This window comes from Geotrypetes seraphini, chromosome 2, assembly GCF_902459505.1.
Source record: "Geotrypetes seraphini chromosome 2, aGeoSer1.1, whole genome shotgun sequence".
In the NCBI taxonomy this organism is placed as follows: domain Eukaryota; kingdom Metazoa; phylum Chordata; class Amphibia; order Gymnophiona; family Dermophiidae; genus Geotrypetes; species Geotrypetes seraphini.
This window is the reverse complement of record NC_047085.1, coordinates 136,698,533-136,716,693: the sequence shown is the minus strand read 5'-3', so window position 1 is coordinate 136,716,693 and position 18,161 is coordinate 136,698,533. Positions and strand designations below refer to the sequence as shown.

The 18,161-nt window shown below is 47.9% G+C and overlaps 1 protein-coding gene across 3 annotated transcripts in view; it reads right to left on the bottom strand.

The window, feature by feature from the left end:
* Positions 1 to 18,161, bottom strand: part of SS18 (SS18 subunit of BAF chromatin remodeling complex) — a 145,534-nt gene that overhangs the window by 73,221 nt on the left and 54,152 nt on the right. For all 3 annotated transcript variants that reach the window (XM_033933823.1, XM_033933822.1, XM_033933824.1), the window contains exon 4: positions 3,846 to 3,999. In XM_033933823.1, coding sequence (XP_033789714.1) covers positions 3,846 to 3,999 — 154 coding nt within the window. The remainder of the gene's footprint in view (positions 1 to 3,845; positions 4,000 to 18,161) is intronic.

Sequence of the window (18,161 nt, the reverse complement as noted above, 5' to 3'; positions counted from 1 at the left end):
CCTTTTACCCCCCATGATCTTCTAGAGCAGTGTTTCTTAACCTTTTCAAGCCAAGTACCCCCTAAGCCTAACAAATACCAACCGAGTACCCCCACCCAAGCTCCGCCTAAACTCCGCCCCAGACTCCACCCCATTAATAATAATACTAATTGTAATGCAATTTCTTCCATCCATTTTTCATATACACACAATATAATCTTATTCATACATAATGGTAACCACAAAATAAAAAAAAAACACAAAGTATGCTGTACACACAGAAAATGTTAATTATTTATATTCGGGAGGTTTTCAAAGAGGTCAAGACAGATGACTTTAAAATATGCAATGTCACCTCAGTAACAACTATAGAAAAATAAACAAATATAGTTTAAAACATAAGACAGCAGATATAAATTCTCAAAACTGACACATTTTGATCACTAAATTGAACATAAAATAATTTTTCCTACAGGCTTTTCTTATGTTCTTATAGACCAAGAAGCAGCATTACTAACTTTTTCGGATGTGACACGGACAAGAGGTCACAGACTGAAACTGAGTGGCAGCAGGTTCAGGACGGATATCAGGAAGTATTTTTTCACACAGCGCGTGGTGGGAATTTGGAATGCTCTCCCAGAGGATGTTGTGACAGAGATTACTGTTCTGGGATTAAAGCGCAAGTTGGATGCACACCTTCTTGCAAATCATATTGAGGGCTACGGTATATCTGGGTCTCCATTCGGCAGTACCTAAAGGGGCTGCCGCGTGTGCGGATCACCGGACTGGATGGACCTCGGTCTGATCCGGTGAAGGCTTTTCTTATGTTCTTATTTGTTATCTGGTGATTTCATGAGACTCTGGTGCACTTCCTTCTGACTGTGCATTCAATATTTCTTTCTTTCTTCCTCCTGCATGCTTCCTCTCCTCCAGACCTCATTCCATTCCCCAACTAACATCTCTTTCTGTCCCTCCATGGAGTCCAACTTTTTCTTCCTCTCTTCCTGCCTGCCCCCTGCCACCCAACACACTCCATTTACTCCAACTTTTTCTTCTTCTCTCCCTGCCTGCTCCCTGCCACCCAATACACTCCATTCCCTCAAACTTTTTCTTCCTGCCTGCCCCTTACCACCCATCACATTCCATTCCCTGCTCCAACTTTAAACTTTTTCTTCCTCTCTCTCTGCCTGCCCCCTCCCCTGAAGCCACCACCACCAATTTTTCCCAGTTTCCCTGCCCCACCCTCACCTGACACACTCCATTCCCCTCCCCCCACCGCTAACGCAGCAACAGGGACAGGCCAGGCGCGTGAATCAACTGCACAAACAGCTGGTCCACAAGCCTTCCCCTCAATGGCAATTCTAATATCGGAGAGGAAGTTCCGGGCCAGCAATAGATGAGACATTCTAGAAAAGCGGGACATACAAAAGCAGTCCCCAAAAAGCTAGGTTGCACTTGCTATGCCAGCCCATAATACTGAAGATCCAAAGGCAGAGTCCTGTCTCACCTCCACATCCACTTTGTAAAATTTGGCAAACGTTTATAGAGGACCATATTGCCGCCCTGCAGATCTCCTCATGGGAGACAGCTCTAGCTTCGGCTCATAAAGAAGCCACATTACTGGTAGAGTGTGCCTTGACAGAAACAGGAGACTGTTTCCCAGAAAGAATATAGGGACTTCAACTACTACAAAACAAAGCTGCAAGACTAATTCTAAAAAGGAACCGATATGAGATGGCAAGTCCACTATTTGAGTAACTACATTGGCTGCCGATGACAAAAAGGATCCAGTTAAAAATAGCCTGCATGGTTCACAAAGCAATCTACGATGAGAATTCAGAGGGACTAACTTCTGGCATTAAAGCCCCACATTCCTTCTTCAACTTTCACACTACACAAACACTACAAACTATCCTTCCCATCTCTTCAACAAGAAGATATTTGAAATTACCTTTGAAAACCAAGGACCTGTCATTTGGAACAAACTGCTAATAAACCTAAGACAACCCATCAACCATCTAGAATTCCAGAAGAAATTAAAGACATAACTATTTTCACTATAGTCACTTTCTTACCCTTCAATCCTCCTTCCTAAAGGAATGCTACTGCATACAGTGTAACTTAAGAACCTGTTCAGTATCTTATTGTAAACCACATAGATTCCATGCAGAAAACTGTGGTATATAAGACGCTGTATTGTAAAAATGTTTGTAGGTGTATTAAAAGAAACCAGGAAGAGAATCGGTTGGACCACTAGATGACCAAGGGATAAAAGGAGCTCTCAGGGAAGACAAGGCCATAGCGGAGAGATTAAATGAATTATTTGCCTTGGTCTTCACTGAGGAAGATGTGGGGGGCACCATTACTGGTGCCAGAAATGGTATTCAATTCTGATAAATCTGAGAGTCAATTTAACAAACTGAACAGTAGCAAATCGTTTGGACCAGATGGTATACACCCCAAAGTGTTGATAGAATTGATAAATGAATTAGCAGAGCTATTATTAGCAATTTTTCTCTAAAATCCAGCATAGTACTGGAAGACTAGAGGGTGGTCAATATAATACTGATTTTTAAAAAGGGTTCCAGAGGTGATCCGGGAAATTATAGACCCGTGAATTTGACATTGGTGCCGGGCAAAATGGTAGAGACTATTATACTACTACTTATCAGTATATAGCACTGAAAAGTTTACACAGCAATGTACGTTTTGACATTTACAGACAGTCCCTGCTCGGAAGAGCTTACAATCTAACTTGGACAGACAGACATGACATATGGATTAATAGGATAAAGCCAAAATGGGTTTAGTCAAGGGAAATCTTGCCTCAGGTGGTTGCTTTTGTGCATTTGAATTTTCAAAAGGCATTTGACAAAGTACCTCATGAAAGACTTCTGAGGAAATTAGAGAGTCATGGGATAGGAGGTAATGTCCTATTATGGATTAAGAACTGGTTGAAAGGCAGAAAACAGTAGGTTTAAATGGTCAATATTCTCAATGGAGAAGGGTAAATAGTGGGGTTCTCCAGGGGTCAGTGCTGGGACTACTGCTTTATAACATATTTATCAATGATCTAGAGATGGGAATAACTAGTGAGATAATTAAATTTACTGATGACACAAAGTTGTTCAAAGTTGTTAAATTACAAGAGAACTGTGAAAAATTTCAATGGGAGACTGGGAATCAAAATGGCAGATGACAATGTGAACAAGTGCAAAGTGATGCATGTGAGAAAGAGGAACCTGAATTATAGATATTTGATACAGAGTTCGACATTAGGAGTCACTGCAAAGAAAAAAGATTTAGGTGTCATCATCAAGGATACGTTGAAACCATCAGCTCATAGAAACTCTATGACCATTGGAGCAGCGAAGAGCATTCAGCATGCCAGGCAGCGTTACAAACCTCTTGCGTGGTTTTGTAAAAGGGCAGGGTTAGATTTTAATGGAAGAGTAAATATATGCTGACTTAACACTGGAGGTCAAAGAACTGTGGATGAATTGAGTCCCTAACAATTAAGAGATGTTGTATGAAGTCATGGACCAATACCTTTCCAAAACCATTTTTAAAAGCCAGCTGAATAGTGTAGTTTCACAGACTAAATTTAGCTACTTCTGTTCATCACAGGAATGCTGCGTGTCAGCTCTATCAAAGCTCTAGGGCAGTCTGATAAACAATGAATACAGGTCACGTAGCTCTGTAGCTAACAGACTAAGAAAGCCTGGACTCCAGGGCATTCAAAGCAGTTTTGTCATCAACAACCCAGTATCCCCAAACCCCCATGCTGTTTCGGTTGCTAAGCAACCTTGGTGTTAATTTCTTTGAGATGGAAAAAAAATAGGAAAGAAAAAAAAAACAACTCTTACCAGGCATCTGGCCGTTCAGCTGGTTCTGCATGTGTGCTGCAGGAGGGCCCCCACCTACCATACCATCTGAAGACATGTTGTGAGAACGGGAAGGTGGGGGAGGGCCACTTGCATTCATCCCTGCTGGACCCATAGGCATATTCTGTGTAGGTGGCTGAAGAGACAAACAGTTTTGTGAGAGGCTTGAATTCTGAAATCAATGAACATGTGCTAATTTATAACTTAATGACTATAGCTGAAAAACAAGGTGATACAAAATAACAACAAGCTAACAAACACAAAAAAAACCAACCCACTGCTATTTAATACCAAATTCATCTATATAAATTTGTAGAGCAGGTACAATTTAGATTGACCATACATTTTGGGGAGAATTTTAGCTCATACTTTTTCACTAATAGTTCAAGGAAAGACACAGTCATAATTCTGTCAAGTAACATTTACTATACTGGTGATTACGTAGTTTGATTCACTACTGACAGACCGTAAATTTGTGGTAAAATGTGGTGAAAAAACCTCTTCAGTGATGTCTGCAAAAAGAGGCGTGCTTCAAGGTTTCACATTATCTGTCTTGCTATTTAATGTATACCATATATACTCGTATATAAGTCGATCTGAATATAAGTCGAGACCCCCATTTTCCCCCCCCCCAAAAGGAGGAAAAAGGTAAAATTATATTCTTACCTGATAATTTTATTTCCTTTAGTCACAGCAGATGAATCCAGAGACTAGTGGGATTACGTCCACCAACTAGCAGGGGGAGACAAGAGCGCACTGAATTGACCTCGGGTATATCTTGGATGCACATCCTCATGGCCAATCAGTATAGGTCTTCTCAAAGCAGTTGAAATAAATCATATAAAAGTAAATCACATAAAAGACATCAACTGCATTAAACATATGAGACATAGAATCCCTATAGAACTTCTTCCGTCACATGCGCTACCCGAATCATTGATACATCAAAATCGAGACTGCAACTTCAGTCTAAAGGCAAGCCCAAACCGCTCCTGAGAGTGATAAACCCCGCACCAGGGCAGGGCTCTGAATTCATCTGCAGTAACTAAAGGAAAGAAAATCATCAAGTAAGGACATAATTTTACCTTCCCTGTCATCAACAGCAGATGAATCCAGAGACTAGTGGGATGTACAAAAGCAGTCCAAATGTAGGGAGGGAAATTAACAAGTGAACTGAAAACCTGTCCTGCAGCACATGTCTAAGGAAATACAACACCCAGACAGTACGTATCCTATGAACATACAGAGGGTAACCCCTCTAGCCCATGTGGGCAGGAGCAATCATTGCCTAAGAGCACCAAGCTGCGGATAACCCCAGCTACAGTGTCCCTCCACAAATAGTATGAGTGCAAAGCAGCCTGCTAATGCAATCAACAGGCTTCAAATAACCTCCTGTGGAATGCAACCAACATGTCTGGCAACAGTCCTTGGCTGATAGCAAACCCCATGAGCCTCGTCGTAAACCAGACCTACTTCCCTCGGAAGGTTCTAGGGCAGCCAGCCTGGACTTGTGACTATGTTTCTATGTTTCTGAAGCCCTCTCAAGTACCAAGTCCCTAGGACACAGGAGGCCACATTGTTGATCCCAGTCATGAATAATGCCAGAGGAGACGCAAGGCATTCCCCTGTAGCCAGACACTACTCTGTACCTGGGCCAAGAAGTGATAAGCGCCAGAACCAGCGTCCCAAGGAGAAACAGTAACAGCCTCAGACACTGAGGTAGCTTATTCAACCGCCAGTCCATTCCTCCACATGAATGAACCCAGAAGGAATGAAAAGAATAACTCAGAGCAATAGCGAGAGATATCCCACAATCAGCCTGGCCATAGCTTAACTGCCATCCGGCTGGGACCAAGCACAGTATACCAGGCCGCAAGTGAAATGGCTCCCCAGCCAAGACCATCCCACCGCCCATGTGGCAGCAACTAGGGTCGGCCGGTTAGTGGTAGCAAAGGCAGTACTGCCGGAAGCGGCGTCCCTACTCCAAGAGTAGAAATACTGACAGCGGCGGCGACATCAGTTTCAACTGCAGTGACCCCCGATCTGCGGCTGGAGGGAAGGGCCTTGAGTGCCCACCCTTAGGGTCTCCTACCGCCCGCTACCTGACCTGGCTGCAAGCCCGTGGGCATCTACTACTACAACTGAAGCAGCTTCTGCTTCCCTACGCAGGAAAGGAAGAAAAATACTCCCCATACCGGTGCCTCCCTGAAGAGAGCAGTGACCCCTGTAACTTCACACCCTTATGGAACTGAAGTATCCAAGTTATTCAGGGGAAGAGGGGAAAAGGGGACCTGGGAGGTCAGGTGATAACCCCCCTCCCCCCCCCAAGGTAGGCACCATACAGCTCATATCCCGCAGCTCAACTGAAACCTGAGCCCCATGGATCGGCCTTCAACTGCGGCCTACGCCACAGGGCCATGGAATTTTTTTTTTTTTTTTTTTTAACTGAGGCCTAACCCACTGAAATTTCCACATCTGAGGCGACAGGAAGATTTCACATCTGAATCTAAAGCCCCAGGACTAAAACTCAACTGAGGCCTAAAGCCCCAGGAATATAACCAGAAGCATTTCTCAACTAAAGCCTAAAGCCTCAGGAACATGCACAGGAACATTTCTCAACTGAGGCCTAAAGCCCCAAGAACATGCGCAGGAACATTTCTCAACTGAGGCCTAAAGCCCCGGGAACATGCGCAGCAACATTTCTCAACTGAGGCCAAAAGCCCCGGGAACATGCGCAGGCACAGTTCACAACTGAGGCCTAAAGCCCCGGGAACAAGCACAGGAACAGTTCTCAACTGAGGCCTAAAGCCCCAGGAACAGTTCTCAACTGAGGCCTAAAGCCCCAGGAACAGTTCTCAACTGAGGCCTAAAGCCCCAGGAACATGCGCAGGAACATTTCTCAACTGAGGCCTAAAGATCCAGGAACAGTTCTCAACTGAGGCCTAAAGCCCCAGGAACAGTTCTCAACTGAGGCCTAAAGCCCCGGGAACATGCGCAGGAACAGTTCACAACTGAGGCCTAAAGCCCCAGGAACAAGCACAGGAACAGTTCACAACTGAGGCTTAAAGCCCCAGGAACAAGCACAGGAACAGTTCAGAACTGAGGACTAAAGCCCCAGGAACAAGCACAGGAATAGTTCACAACTGAGGACTAAAGTCCAAGGAACAGTTCTCAACTGAGGCCTAAAGCACCAGGAACATTTCACAACTGAGGCCTGAGCCCCAGCGATCGCCCTTCAAGTGCGACCTATGCCACAGGGCCATGTCCCATCCTAGGCTTAAACCACCAGAATCTTTTTTTTTTTTTAAACTGAGGCCTAAAGCACCAAAATTTCCACATCTGAGGCCACAGGAAGATTTCACATCTGAGTCTAAAGCCCCAGGACTAAAACTCAACTGAGGCCTAAAGCCCCAGGAACATGCGCAGGAACATTTCTCAACTGAGGCCTAAAGCCCCAGGAACATACACAGAAGCTTTTCTCAACTGAGGTCTAAAGCCTCAGGAACATGCGCAGGAACATTTCTCAACTGAGGCCTAAAGCCCCAGGAACACGCGCAGGAGAATTTCTCAACTGAGGCCTAAAGCCCCAAGAACATGCGCAGGAACATTTTTCAACTGAGGCCTAAAGCCCCGGGAACATGCGCAGCAACATTTCTCAACTGAGGCCAAAAGCCCCGGGAACATGCGCAGGCACAGTTCACAACTGAGGCCTAAAGCCCCGGGAACAAGCACAGGAACAGTTCTCAACTGAGGCCTAAAGCCCCAGGAACAGTTCTCAACTGAGGCCTAAAGCCCCAGGAACATGCGCAGGAACATTTTTCAACTGAGGCCTAAAGCCCCAGGAACATACACAGAAGCTTTTCTCAACTGAGGCCTAAAGCCCCAGGAACACATGCAGGAGCATTTCTCAACTGAGGCCTAAAGCCCCAAGAACATGCGCAGGAACATTTCTCAACTGAGGCCTAAAGCCCCAGGAACACGCGCAGGAGAATTTCTCAACTGAGGCCTAAAGCCCCAAGAACATGCGCAGGAACAGTTCACAACTGAGGTCTAAAGCCCCAGGAACATGCACAGGAATAATTCTCAACTGAGGCCTATAGCCCCAGGAACAGTTCTCAACTGAGGCCTAAAGCCCCAGGAACATGCACAGGAACATCTCTCTCTACTGAGGCCTAAGCCACAGGAACATTTCTCTCTACTGAGGCCTAAGCCACTGGAACATTTCTCTCTACTGAGGCTTAAGCCACAGGAACATGTCTCTTTACTGAGGCTTAAGCCACAGGAACATGTCTCTTTACTGAGGCCTAAGCCACAGGAACAGGTCTCTTTACTGAGGCCTAAGCCACAGAACAGGTCTCTTTACTGAGGCCTAAGCCACAGAAACAGGTCTCTTTACTAAGGCCTAAAGCCAAGTTCTCAAGTGCTCCTGCACTACCAGAAGGCAAAAGGAGAGGTGTTGGTGCTGCAGCACACAGGGAACTGTGCCAGCACCCGTGGTTGGGCTTTTCTTCTAATGGGAAAGGACCCTCCGACCACATCAGCTTCTTCTTCTTCTCTCCACCAGCTGGGATGGTAGGGAAGGGACCTGGGTGTGCCCAGGTGTTGCCCCTAAAGTTGGCTCAGTATGGCCAACACCCCTAGGCTCTACTGAAGCCACAGCAACAGGAGCAAATAGCCTTCCGTCCTCAGGAGCCGAAACCAGGATCCAGAACGACTGCAGCCATTTTTCAGATCTAGGAAACTGGTGCTGGTAGCTGCAGCCAAGCCTGTCTGAAATCCACTGCAGAATCTAGGAGCTGTAAGAAACCCATCCTCAACCTGCTGGAGGTAGAGTATACTGATTGGTCAGGAGGATGTGCATCCAAGATATACTCGAGGTCAATTCAGTACGCTCTATCTCCCCCTGCTGGTTGGTGGACGTAATCCCACTAGTCTCTGGATTCATCTGCTGTTGATGACAAGGAATGGTTGACTCAAATATAAAATGGGTGCTTAATATTCAAGTGCCATGCCCTGCCAGGATCTGCACCCAGTGTCCACTCCCTTAAGCCCTCCCCTGCCAGCCCATGCACTCAGCCCTCTTCCCTTCCTTGCCAGGCTTTCCACCCAGCCCCCTCACTCCCTTCCAGGCTTTGCACCTAGCCCCCACACTCTCTGCCAAGCTCTGCACCCAGCCCTCTTCCCTCCCTGACCTACCAGGCTTTGTTATCCAGCCATCCCCTTACTCCCTACCAAGCTCTCCACCCAGCCCACTTCCTTCTCTGCCCTACCAGGATTTGCACCCAGCATCTCTCACTCTATGCCAGGCTTTTCACCCTGTCTCACCTTACTACCCTATACCCCTTCTGGTGGTCTAATGGTAGGCCGGGACGGGAGGGATGCCTCCTGTCTCCTGTCCTGGCTGACTAACTTTTTTTTTAACCCCCCTTCCCCTGCGCTTTCCTTTTGCGCCGTTTTTAATCCCTGGTGGTCCAGCGGTATACGGAGCAGGAGCAATCTTTCCGTGCCCTGCAACATGCTGAGCCTGAACTTGCGGCAGCCATTCAGAGAGCAGCGCAGGGCCAAGCAGGATGCACGAAAAGCTCGGCCTTGTCGGATGCGCTACTGGGCTCGAAATGAGAACCGGAGACAGAGAGGCTCAGCACGGGGCAGGGCGCGTAGATCGCTTCTGCCCCGCTGAACCACCAGGGATTAAAAACAGTGCAAAAGGTAAACGTGGGGGAGTGGTTAAAAAAAACAAAAAGTTAGTCGGACGGGAGACAAGAAGCATCCCTCCTGTCCTGGCATGCTTTATCATCTGAGAGGGGTTTGGGTTGATGACCCGAATATAGGACGAGATCCCCATTTTTTTAGCCCAATAATCTCGTCCTATATTCAAGTATATACAGTACTTATCATTGGGAGCAGTGTTGCAAGAATTAGAAGTACATTATTGAATCTTTGTAGATGACATCTGTACTGAAACAGGAACTGAATATGTAAAGTCAAGGTTGTCGAACTACATGGAGAATATAGGCAATTGGATGAAAGTGAACCAATGATGTTGAATTTATCTAAAACTAAGGTGATGTTTGTTGGTAATGAGAAATTCTTACAATTGAAAGAGAGAGAAGTGAAGAGAGTAAAGATGTCTGTCCTCTCAAGTATGAGATTATTGGGAGTTTATTTGGATAATAAACTTACAATGCAGGATAATATATTACATGTGGTAAAGGAAGCCTTTTTTCAGATGCGTATACTTTCTAGGATACATCCTATTTTGTCAGTACCAGATTTCAGAACAGTGATATAGAGTCTGGTTATTACGAAATTGGACTTTTGTAATGCCTTGATGTTAGGACTATCAAAGTCCAAAATACAGGCATTACAGTTTGTGCAGAATACAGCTGTAAGAATGATCACTGGGATATCTTGCTATGAACATATATCTCCAGTGTTGAAACAACTACACTGGTTACCTATAGCGTTTCATATTGAATTTAAAATCTTGATGATTTTATATCAGGTAATATAAGGAAAGGCACCGCAGTACCTGATGCAAGTTATAAGAAAATATCTACCTTCTCGTTTATTGAGATCCGAGTCTGCTATAAGGTTGAGCATGGAGCATGAGCATGGAGTGCATTATAAAAAAAACATGGAGAGCAGCAATTTCAATAGCAGGACCTCGATTATGGAATGATTTAAATGGGTCACAGAGGTTGTGTCAATATCTTAAGAGTTTAAAAAAAAAACCAAAAACCCTTGAAAACTTACCTCTTTGTTAAGGCTTTCTTTTAAACTGGTAATACCTGATGATGCCGAAACTAGATGTACCGGTATGTTTAATTTGGGAATGAGTCTATGATATTGTATTCTCTCTGTGTATGTAAATTGTAATTCACTTTGATTGTTAAGCAGAATGGAGATTTTTAAAATAAAACATTGAAATCTATTTTAATCTAAAAGAAAGATAGCAATATCATCATTTCACATATGTACAACTACATGATGGGGGGAAGGTATTGGGGGAAGGCAACCTTGAAAAGGACTTGGGGGTCTTGGTGGATAAAACAATGAAACCGGCTGCACAATGCGCAGCTGCCTCCAAGAAGGCGAACAGAATGTTGGGCATTATCAAAAAAGGTATCACTACCAGAACCAAAGAAGTTATCCTGCCGCTGTATCGGGCGATGGTGCACCTGCACCTGGAGTACTGCGCTCAATACTGGTCGCCGTACCTCAAGAAGGATATGGCGATACCCGAGAGGGTTCAAAGAAGAGCAACAAAAATAATAAAAGGCATGGAAAACCTTTCATATGCGGAGAGGCTGGGGCTTTTTTCCTTGGAAAAGCGGAGACTTAGAGGGGACATGATAGAAATTTACAAGATCATGAAGTGTATAGACAAGGTAGAGAGGGACAGATTCTTCATGACTTGCGGGGGTAACAATAACAAGAGGGCACTCGAGGAAATTGAAGGGAGACAGATTCAGAACAAACGCTAGGAAGTTCTTCACTCAGAGGGTGGTGGACACCTGGAACGCGCTTCCAGAGGAGGTGGTAGAGCAGAGTACGATTTTGGGGTTCAAAAAGGGATTGGACGAATTCCTGAAGGAAAGGGGAATTGAGGGGTATGGTTAGAGGGATACTATACAAGGCAAAATGTTGTATGTAAAAGATCACTAACTGGTCTTTGACCTGGAGAGCCGCTGCGGGAGTGGGCTAATGGGCACGATGGACCTATGGTCTGACTCAGAAGATGCGATGCTTATGTTCTTATGTTCTGAGCTGTAGTACTCTATGATTGGCTCCCATTTCCTTCGCATTAGGAATCCACAGTGCGTATCCCACTCCTTTAATCCCAGCATCCTTTTCTGTTTCACCACCATTTTTAGGTAGGTATTCCACACATCTATCACTTTTAAAGTGAAAAAAAATATTTCCTGATGTTACTTTTAATTCTACCTCCTTGTAGCTTCAAGCCACTTTGGGCCTCCTTTAGAAAATCACAATAGTGAGTGCCGAGCGACAAAAGCCCTGAAGCCCTTTAGCACAGTTACTTACCGTAACAGGTGTTATCCAGGGACAGCAGGCAGATATTCTTTACGCATGGGTGACGTCACCGACGGAGCCCACGGTACGGACCTTTTTACTAGAAAGTTCTAGTTGGCCGCACCGCGCGTGCGCGAGTGCCTTCCCGCCCGACGGAGGAGTGCGTGGTCCCCAGTTAGTATAAGCCAGCTAAGAAGCCAACCCGGGGAGGAGGGTGGGACGTAAGAATATCTGCCTGCTGTCCCTGGATAACACCTGTTACGGTAAGTAACTGTGCTTTATCCCAGGACAAGCAGGCAGCATATTCTTTACGCATGGGTGACCTCCAAGCTAACAAAGAGGGAGGGGGGATGGTTGGCCATTAGGAAAATAAATTCTGAAGTACAGATTGGCCGAAGTGCCCATCCCGTCTGGAGAAAGCATCCAGACAGTAGTGAGTAGTGAATGTGTGAACTGAGGACCAGGTGGCCGCCTTGCAGATTTCCTCAATGGGTGTGGAACGGAGGAAAGCAACAGAAGCGGCCATAGCTCTTACCCTGTGGGCCGTGACAGCACCGTCTAGTGACAGACCGGCCCGAGCGTAACAGAACGCGATGCAAGCTGCAAGCCAGTTGGATAGCGTCCGTTTAGAGACCGGTCGACCCAAACGATTCGGGTCGAAGGTCAGGAAGAGCTGAGGGGACAAGCGGTGAGCCCTTGTACGATCGAGATAGTAAGCCAGGGCACGCTTGCAGTCAAGACTGTGCAATGCCTGTTCTCCGGGGTGTGAATGAGGCTTCGGGAAGAACACAGGCAAAACAATGGACTGGTTGAGGTGAAAGGCTGAGACCACCTTTGGAAGGAACTTTGGATGGGTGCGCAGAACCACCTTGTCATGGTGAAAAATAGTGAACGGTGGATCGGCAACCAGTGCATGAAGCTCACTAACCCTCCTGGCAGAGGTGATGGCAATGAGGAAAAGAACCTTCCATGTCAGAAATTTGAGCGAAGTTGTGGCAAGTGGCTCAAAGGGAGGTTTCATGAGGGCAGACAAAACCACATTCAGGTCCCAGACGACCGGAGGAGGCTTCAGAGGTGGTTTGATGTTGAAGAGGCCCCTCATGAATCGGGAAACCAGAGGGTGAGCCGTGAGAGGTTTTCCTAGGACAGGCTCATGGAATGCCGTGATGGCACTGAGATGGACTCTGATTGAGGTAGACTTGAGGCCTGCGTTGGACAGGGAGAGTAAGTAGTCTAGAACAGTTTCCACCGCTAAGGAGGTGGGATTGTGATGATGACGGAGGCACCAAGAGGAGAACCTGGTCCACTTCTGATGGTAACATTGGAGGGTGGCCGGCTTCCTGGAGGCGTCCAAAATGAGACGGACAGGCTGAGACAGATTTCCTGAAGAGGTTAGCCCGAGAGAAACCAAGCTGTCAGGTGGAGGGAAGACAGATTGGGATGTAGTAGAGACTGATGTTGCTGTGTAAGTAGAGTAGGAAACACAGGTAGAGGAATGGGCTCCCTGGAGCTGAGTTGAAGTAGAAGGGAGAACCAGTGTTGACGAGGCCACCGGGGAGCTATGAGGATCATGGTGGCTCCGTCCCTGCGGAGTTTGGATAAAGTCCGCAACATCAGAGGTAGAGGAGGAAAGGCATAGAGGAACCGATCCGTCCAGTCGAGCAGGAATGCATCCGGGGCCAGACGGTGAGGAGAGAAGAGTCTGGAGCAGAACTGGGGCAGCTGATGGTTGTGAGGAGCTGCGAATAGGTCCACCTGCGGAGTGCCCCAGCGAGCAAAGATGGAGTGGAGCGTGGGAGGATCCAAAGTCCACTCGTGAGGTTGAAGGATGCGGCTGAGATTGTCGGCCAGGGAGTTCTGTTCGCCCTGGATGTAGACAGCCTTGAGGAAGAGACTGCGGGCCGTGGCCCAGGTCCAAATGCGAAGAGCCTCCTGACAAAGGAGGCGAGATCCGGTGCCGCCCTGTTTGTTGATGTAGTACATGGCAACTTGGTTGTCCGTGCACAGAAGCAGAACCTGAGGGCAGAGAAGGTGCTGGAAGGCCTTGAGAGCATAGAACATGGCTCGTAGTTCCAGGAAATTGATGTGATGGAGACGCTCCTGCGGGGTCCAAAGACCTTGGGTGCGTAGGTCTCCCAGGTGAGCTCCCCATGCATAAGGGGAGGCATCCGTGGTGATGATCATGGAATGCGGGGGCAGATGAAAAAGAAGGCCCCTGGAAAGATTTGAGGAGTCCAACCACCATTGTAGAGATCGCTGAAGAGACGATGTCACAGAGATGGGATGAGAAAGAAGATTCGAGGTCTGTGACCACTGGTTGGCCAGAGTCCATTGAGGTGTTCTGAGGTGGAGTCGTGCCAGGGGAAGCACATGAACCGTCGAGGCCATGTGGCCCAGGAGGACCATCATTTGTCTGGCAGAAATGGAGTGATGAAGGAGCACCTGACGACACAGGCGTAGCAGAGTTCGCTGACGATCGGAGGGGAGAAACGCCCTCATTAGTGTGGTGTCGAGAACCGCTCCGATGAACTGAAGTCGCTGTGTGGGAAGCAGATGCGACTTGGGGTAGTTGATCTCGAATCCCAGAAGATGGAGGAGAGAGATGGTATGATGAGTGGCTTGTAGCACAAGTGGAGACGTAGGTGCTTTCACTAACCAATCGTCCAAGTAGGGAAACACCTGGAGGTTGTGAGACCTGAGGAAGGCCGCCGCCACAATGAGGCATTTGGTGAACACTCTGGGAGATGATGCCAGGCCAAAAGGTAGCACCTTGTACTGATAATGGCGATGGTGCACCTGGAATCGTAGGTAGCGACGTGAGGATGGATTGATTGGGATGTGAGTGTAGGCCTCCTTGAGGTCCAGGGAACATAGCCAGTCGTTCCGAGAGAGATGAGGGTACAGCGTGGCAAGGGAGAGCATTCTGAACTTCTCCTTGACGAGACACTTGTTGAGGTCCCGGAGGTCGAGAATGGGACGTAGGTCTCCTGTCTTTTTTGGAACTAGAAAGTAACGGGAGTAGAATCCCCGGCCCCTTTGTTCCAGAGGTACTTCTTCGATGGCATTGAGTAGAAGGAGGGATTGGACCTCCCTCAGGAGGAGGGGGGTTTGAGTTGAAAGAGAAGCAGACTCTACGGGAGGGTTGTCTGGTGGAAGAGTCTGGAAGTTTAGAGAGTAGCCGTGGCGGATGATGTTTAGGACCCACTGGTCCGATGTGACGACCTCCCAACGGCTGATGAAGATGTGAAGTCTGCCTCCGATCGGCTGAGGAAGAGGCAATGAGGGTGGAAGACTGGCTAAGCCCTGGAGAGAGGAGTCAAAAGGGCTGAGATGGTTTGGCAGGAGGAAGAGCCTTGGCCGGTTGATTAGACTGGGCACGAGCCTGGGTGTGCTGGTGTTGGCGGGCCCGACTAGGTTGCTGTGGAGGTGGATTGAGCGGCCTAGCGGAGAACCTGCGCTGATATGAGGTCTGTGGTCTGTAAGGACGAGCAGGAGGAGCCTTTTTCTTTGGTTTAATGAGAGTATCCCATCTGGTCTCATGGGCGGAGAGTTTCTGTGTGGTGGTATCCAGGGACTCTCCGAATAATTCGTCTCCCAGACATGGGGCGTTGGCTAGTCGGTCCTGATGGTTGACGTCCAGATCAGAGACCCTGAGCCAGGCCAGACGGCGCATAGCCACAGCGATGGCAGATGCACGGGAGGTGAGCTCAAAAGAGTCATAGATAGAGCGCACCATGAATTTTCTCAGTTGAAGCAGACTGGAGATGTGCTGCTGGAAAAGTGGAACCTTATGCTCTGGCATGTATTTTTGCATGGCGGAGAGTTGCATTACCAGATGTTTGAGGTAGAATGAAAAATGGAACGAGTAGTTGTTTGCCCTGTTGGCAAGCATGGCATTCTGATAGAGCCGCTTGCCAAACTTGTCCATAGTTTTGCCCTCTCTGCCAGGAGGGGTGGAGGCATAGACACTGGAGCCCTGAGTCTTTTTTAAAGTGGACTCCACCAGGAGAGACTCATGAGGGAGTTGGGGTTTATCAAATCCTGGGATTGGTATAACCCTATAGAGGCTGTCCAATTTACGGGGGGCCCCAGGAACAGTCAGCGGGTTCTCCCAATTTTTATAAAAAGTTTCCCGTAAGATATCATGCACGGGCAACTTTAGGAACTCTTTGGGAGGTTGATCGAAATCTAATGCCTCCAGGAAAGCTTGCGACTTCTTAGAGTCAGATTCCAGAGGCAAAGACAAAGCACCCGACAACTCCCTGAGGAATTTAGAGAAGGAAGATTGTTCAGGTTTAGATGCGGTATCGGGTGCCGAAGGCTCTTCATCTGACGACGATGCATCCTCCTCGGTACCGGTAGGGGATTGTTCCCATAGGTCCGGGTCTCTGACATCGGTATGTGCGTGTCGAGAGACTGGAGTGGAAGGCTCGGCATGGTGAGTTTTAGACAAAGATTTGCCTGAGCGTACCGAGACGTTACCAGGCGATGTAGACCTGTGTCTGTCTCGGTCCCGAGAAGTACGGTGCTGGTCAGAGTCGTGGGGAGACCGGTGCCCTGCCCGGTCCCGAGGAGGATCGGTCGTCGTCAAGGCCATAGCCTCGGCATGGGAATGGAGATGCGGTGCCGAGAGAATGGGCATGGAGGAGTCCATAGGTACCGAGGGAGTGGATACCGGTTGGACGGTATGGGTCTCGGGCCGGTCTGGTACCGAGAGCAGCGGTGCCAAGATAGAGGGTAAGAGCTGCTTAAGTTGCTTGTGGAGTTGTTCCTGCAACTTGTCCTGGAGGATGGCCGCAATGCGGTCATCCAGGGGAGGCACCGGAACCACTTTTTTCTTCTTTGGTTCCATGGGTGCCGCTCTACACTCCGGCGATGAGGGGGCCGATGACGAGGCACTCACCGAAATCGGAGTGGAGCGTTTTTTGGCTCGGCGTGGAGCCGAAAGGACTGGTGTCGTCCCCGAAGTGGGAGGGCGCTCAAGGGTGGAAGGCTTCTTAGCCGGCTTACCTGGCGCCGGGGGCGCCGATGTCGACTCAGGCGGTGTCGAAGTGGTCGGTGTCGATTTCGACGGTGCCGCAGATGAAGAGGTCGAATCCATAGTCGGGCCGGTGCCGAAAAGTAGATTTTGTTGGATTTGACGATTCTTCAAAGTGCGTTTTTTAAGAGTGGCACAGCGGGTGCAGGAATCCGCCCGATGATCCGGTCCCAAGCACTGTAAGCACCAGTTGTGTGGGTCAGTGAGGGAGATCGGGCGTGCACACCGCTGGCACTTCTTAAAACCGGGCTGCGGGGGCATGAATGGGAACACGGCCTCCGCAAAATCAAACCCCGAGGCCTGGATCGTGCTAACAGGCCCCGCCGGGGCAGGAACGAAAAAATAAAGCAAAAGAAAGAAATTTTTTTTTTTTTTTTTTGTAATAGAAAGAAAAAAGCACCCGAAGGTGAAAAAATCAAAAAAAGAACGCGAGCGGGAAGGCAAAAGGAGTATTTCAACGACGTTGAAAAACACACGTCTTCTTCGCTCCGCGGAAACGAAGAAACTGGGGACCACGCACTCCTCCGTCGGGCGGGAAGGCACTCGCGCACGCGCGGTGCGGCCAACTAGAACTTTCTAGTAAAAAGGTCCGTACCGTGGGCTCCGTCGGTGACGTCACCCATGCGTAAAGAATATGCTGCCTGCTTGTCCTGGGATAAAAATCACTATGGGCGCTAATCGGCTTCACAAAAGAGGCCCTTAACCCTACATTGCCCCAGATACAAGTTAGATTATGAGCCTGCTTGGACAGATAGGGAAAATACTTAAGAAAGATAAAGGGAATTTCAGTGAAAAACGAGCGAGCGGGAAGGCAAAATAAAACGGAGACCATTTAAACACAACTTCGTAGCTCTGCGAAAAATTGAGCAGTGTGCTTACGTCAGGCGGGAAGGCACTTGCGTTTGTGCGGTGCGGTCAGTCGCAAACTTTCTAAAGTTCTTAAAGTACACAAACACTTTGGCAGCTGTCCATACCAGGGCTTTGTGGATGACGTCACCCACAAGTGAAAATATGCTGCCTGCTTCTCCTGGGATAATAAAGGATTATAACTCTAACATCATGGCTAACGTGACCATTTATTTTTTTCATGAAAAGGGGACATCTATTAATTGTCAGTCCCGCCCCCCAATCCCACCCTAGCCCCGCCCCCGGTGAAAATGTATCAGTTCAGTTATGGTGATTAAGGAAGTGCCCGGAGTAGCTGTGATGGCCATATTACCACCATA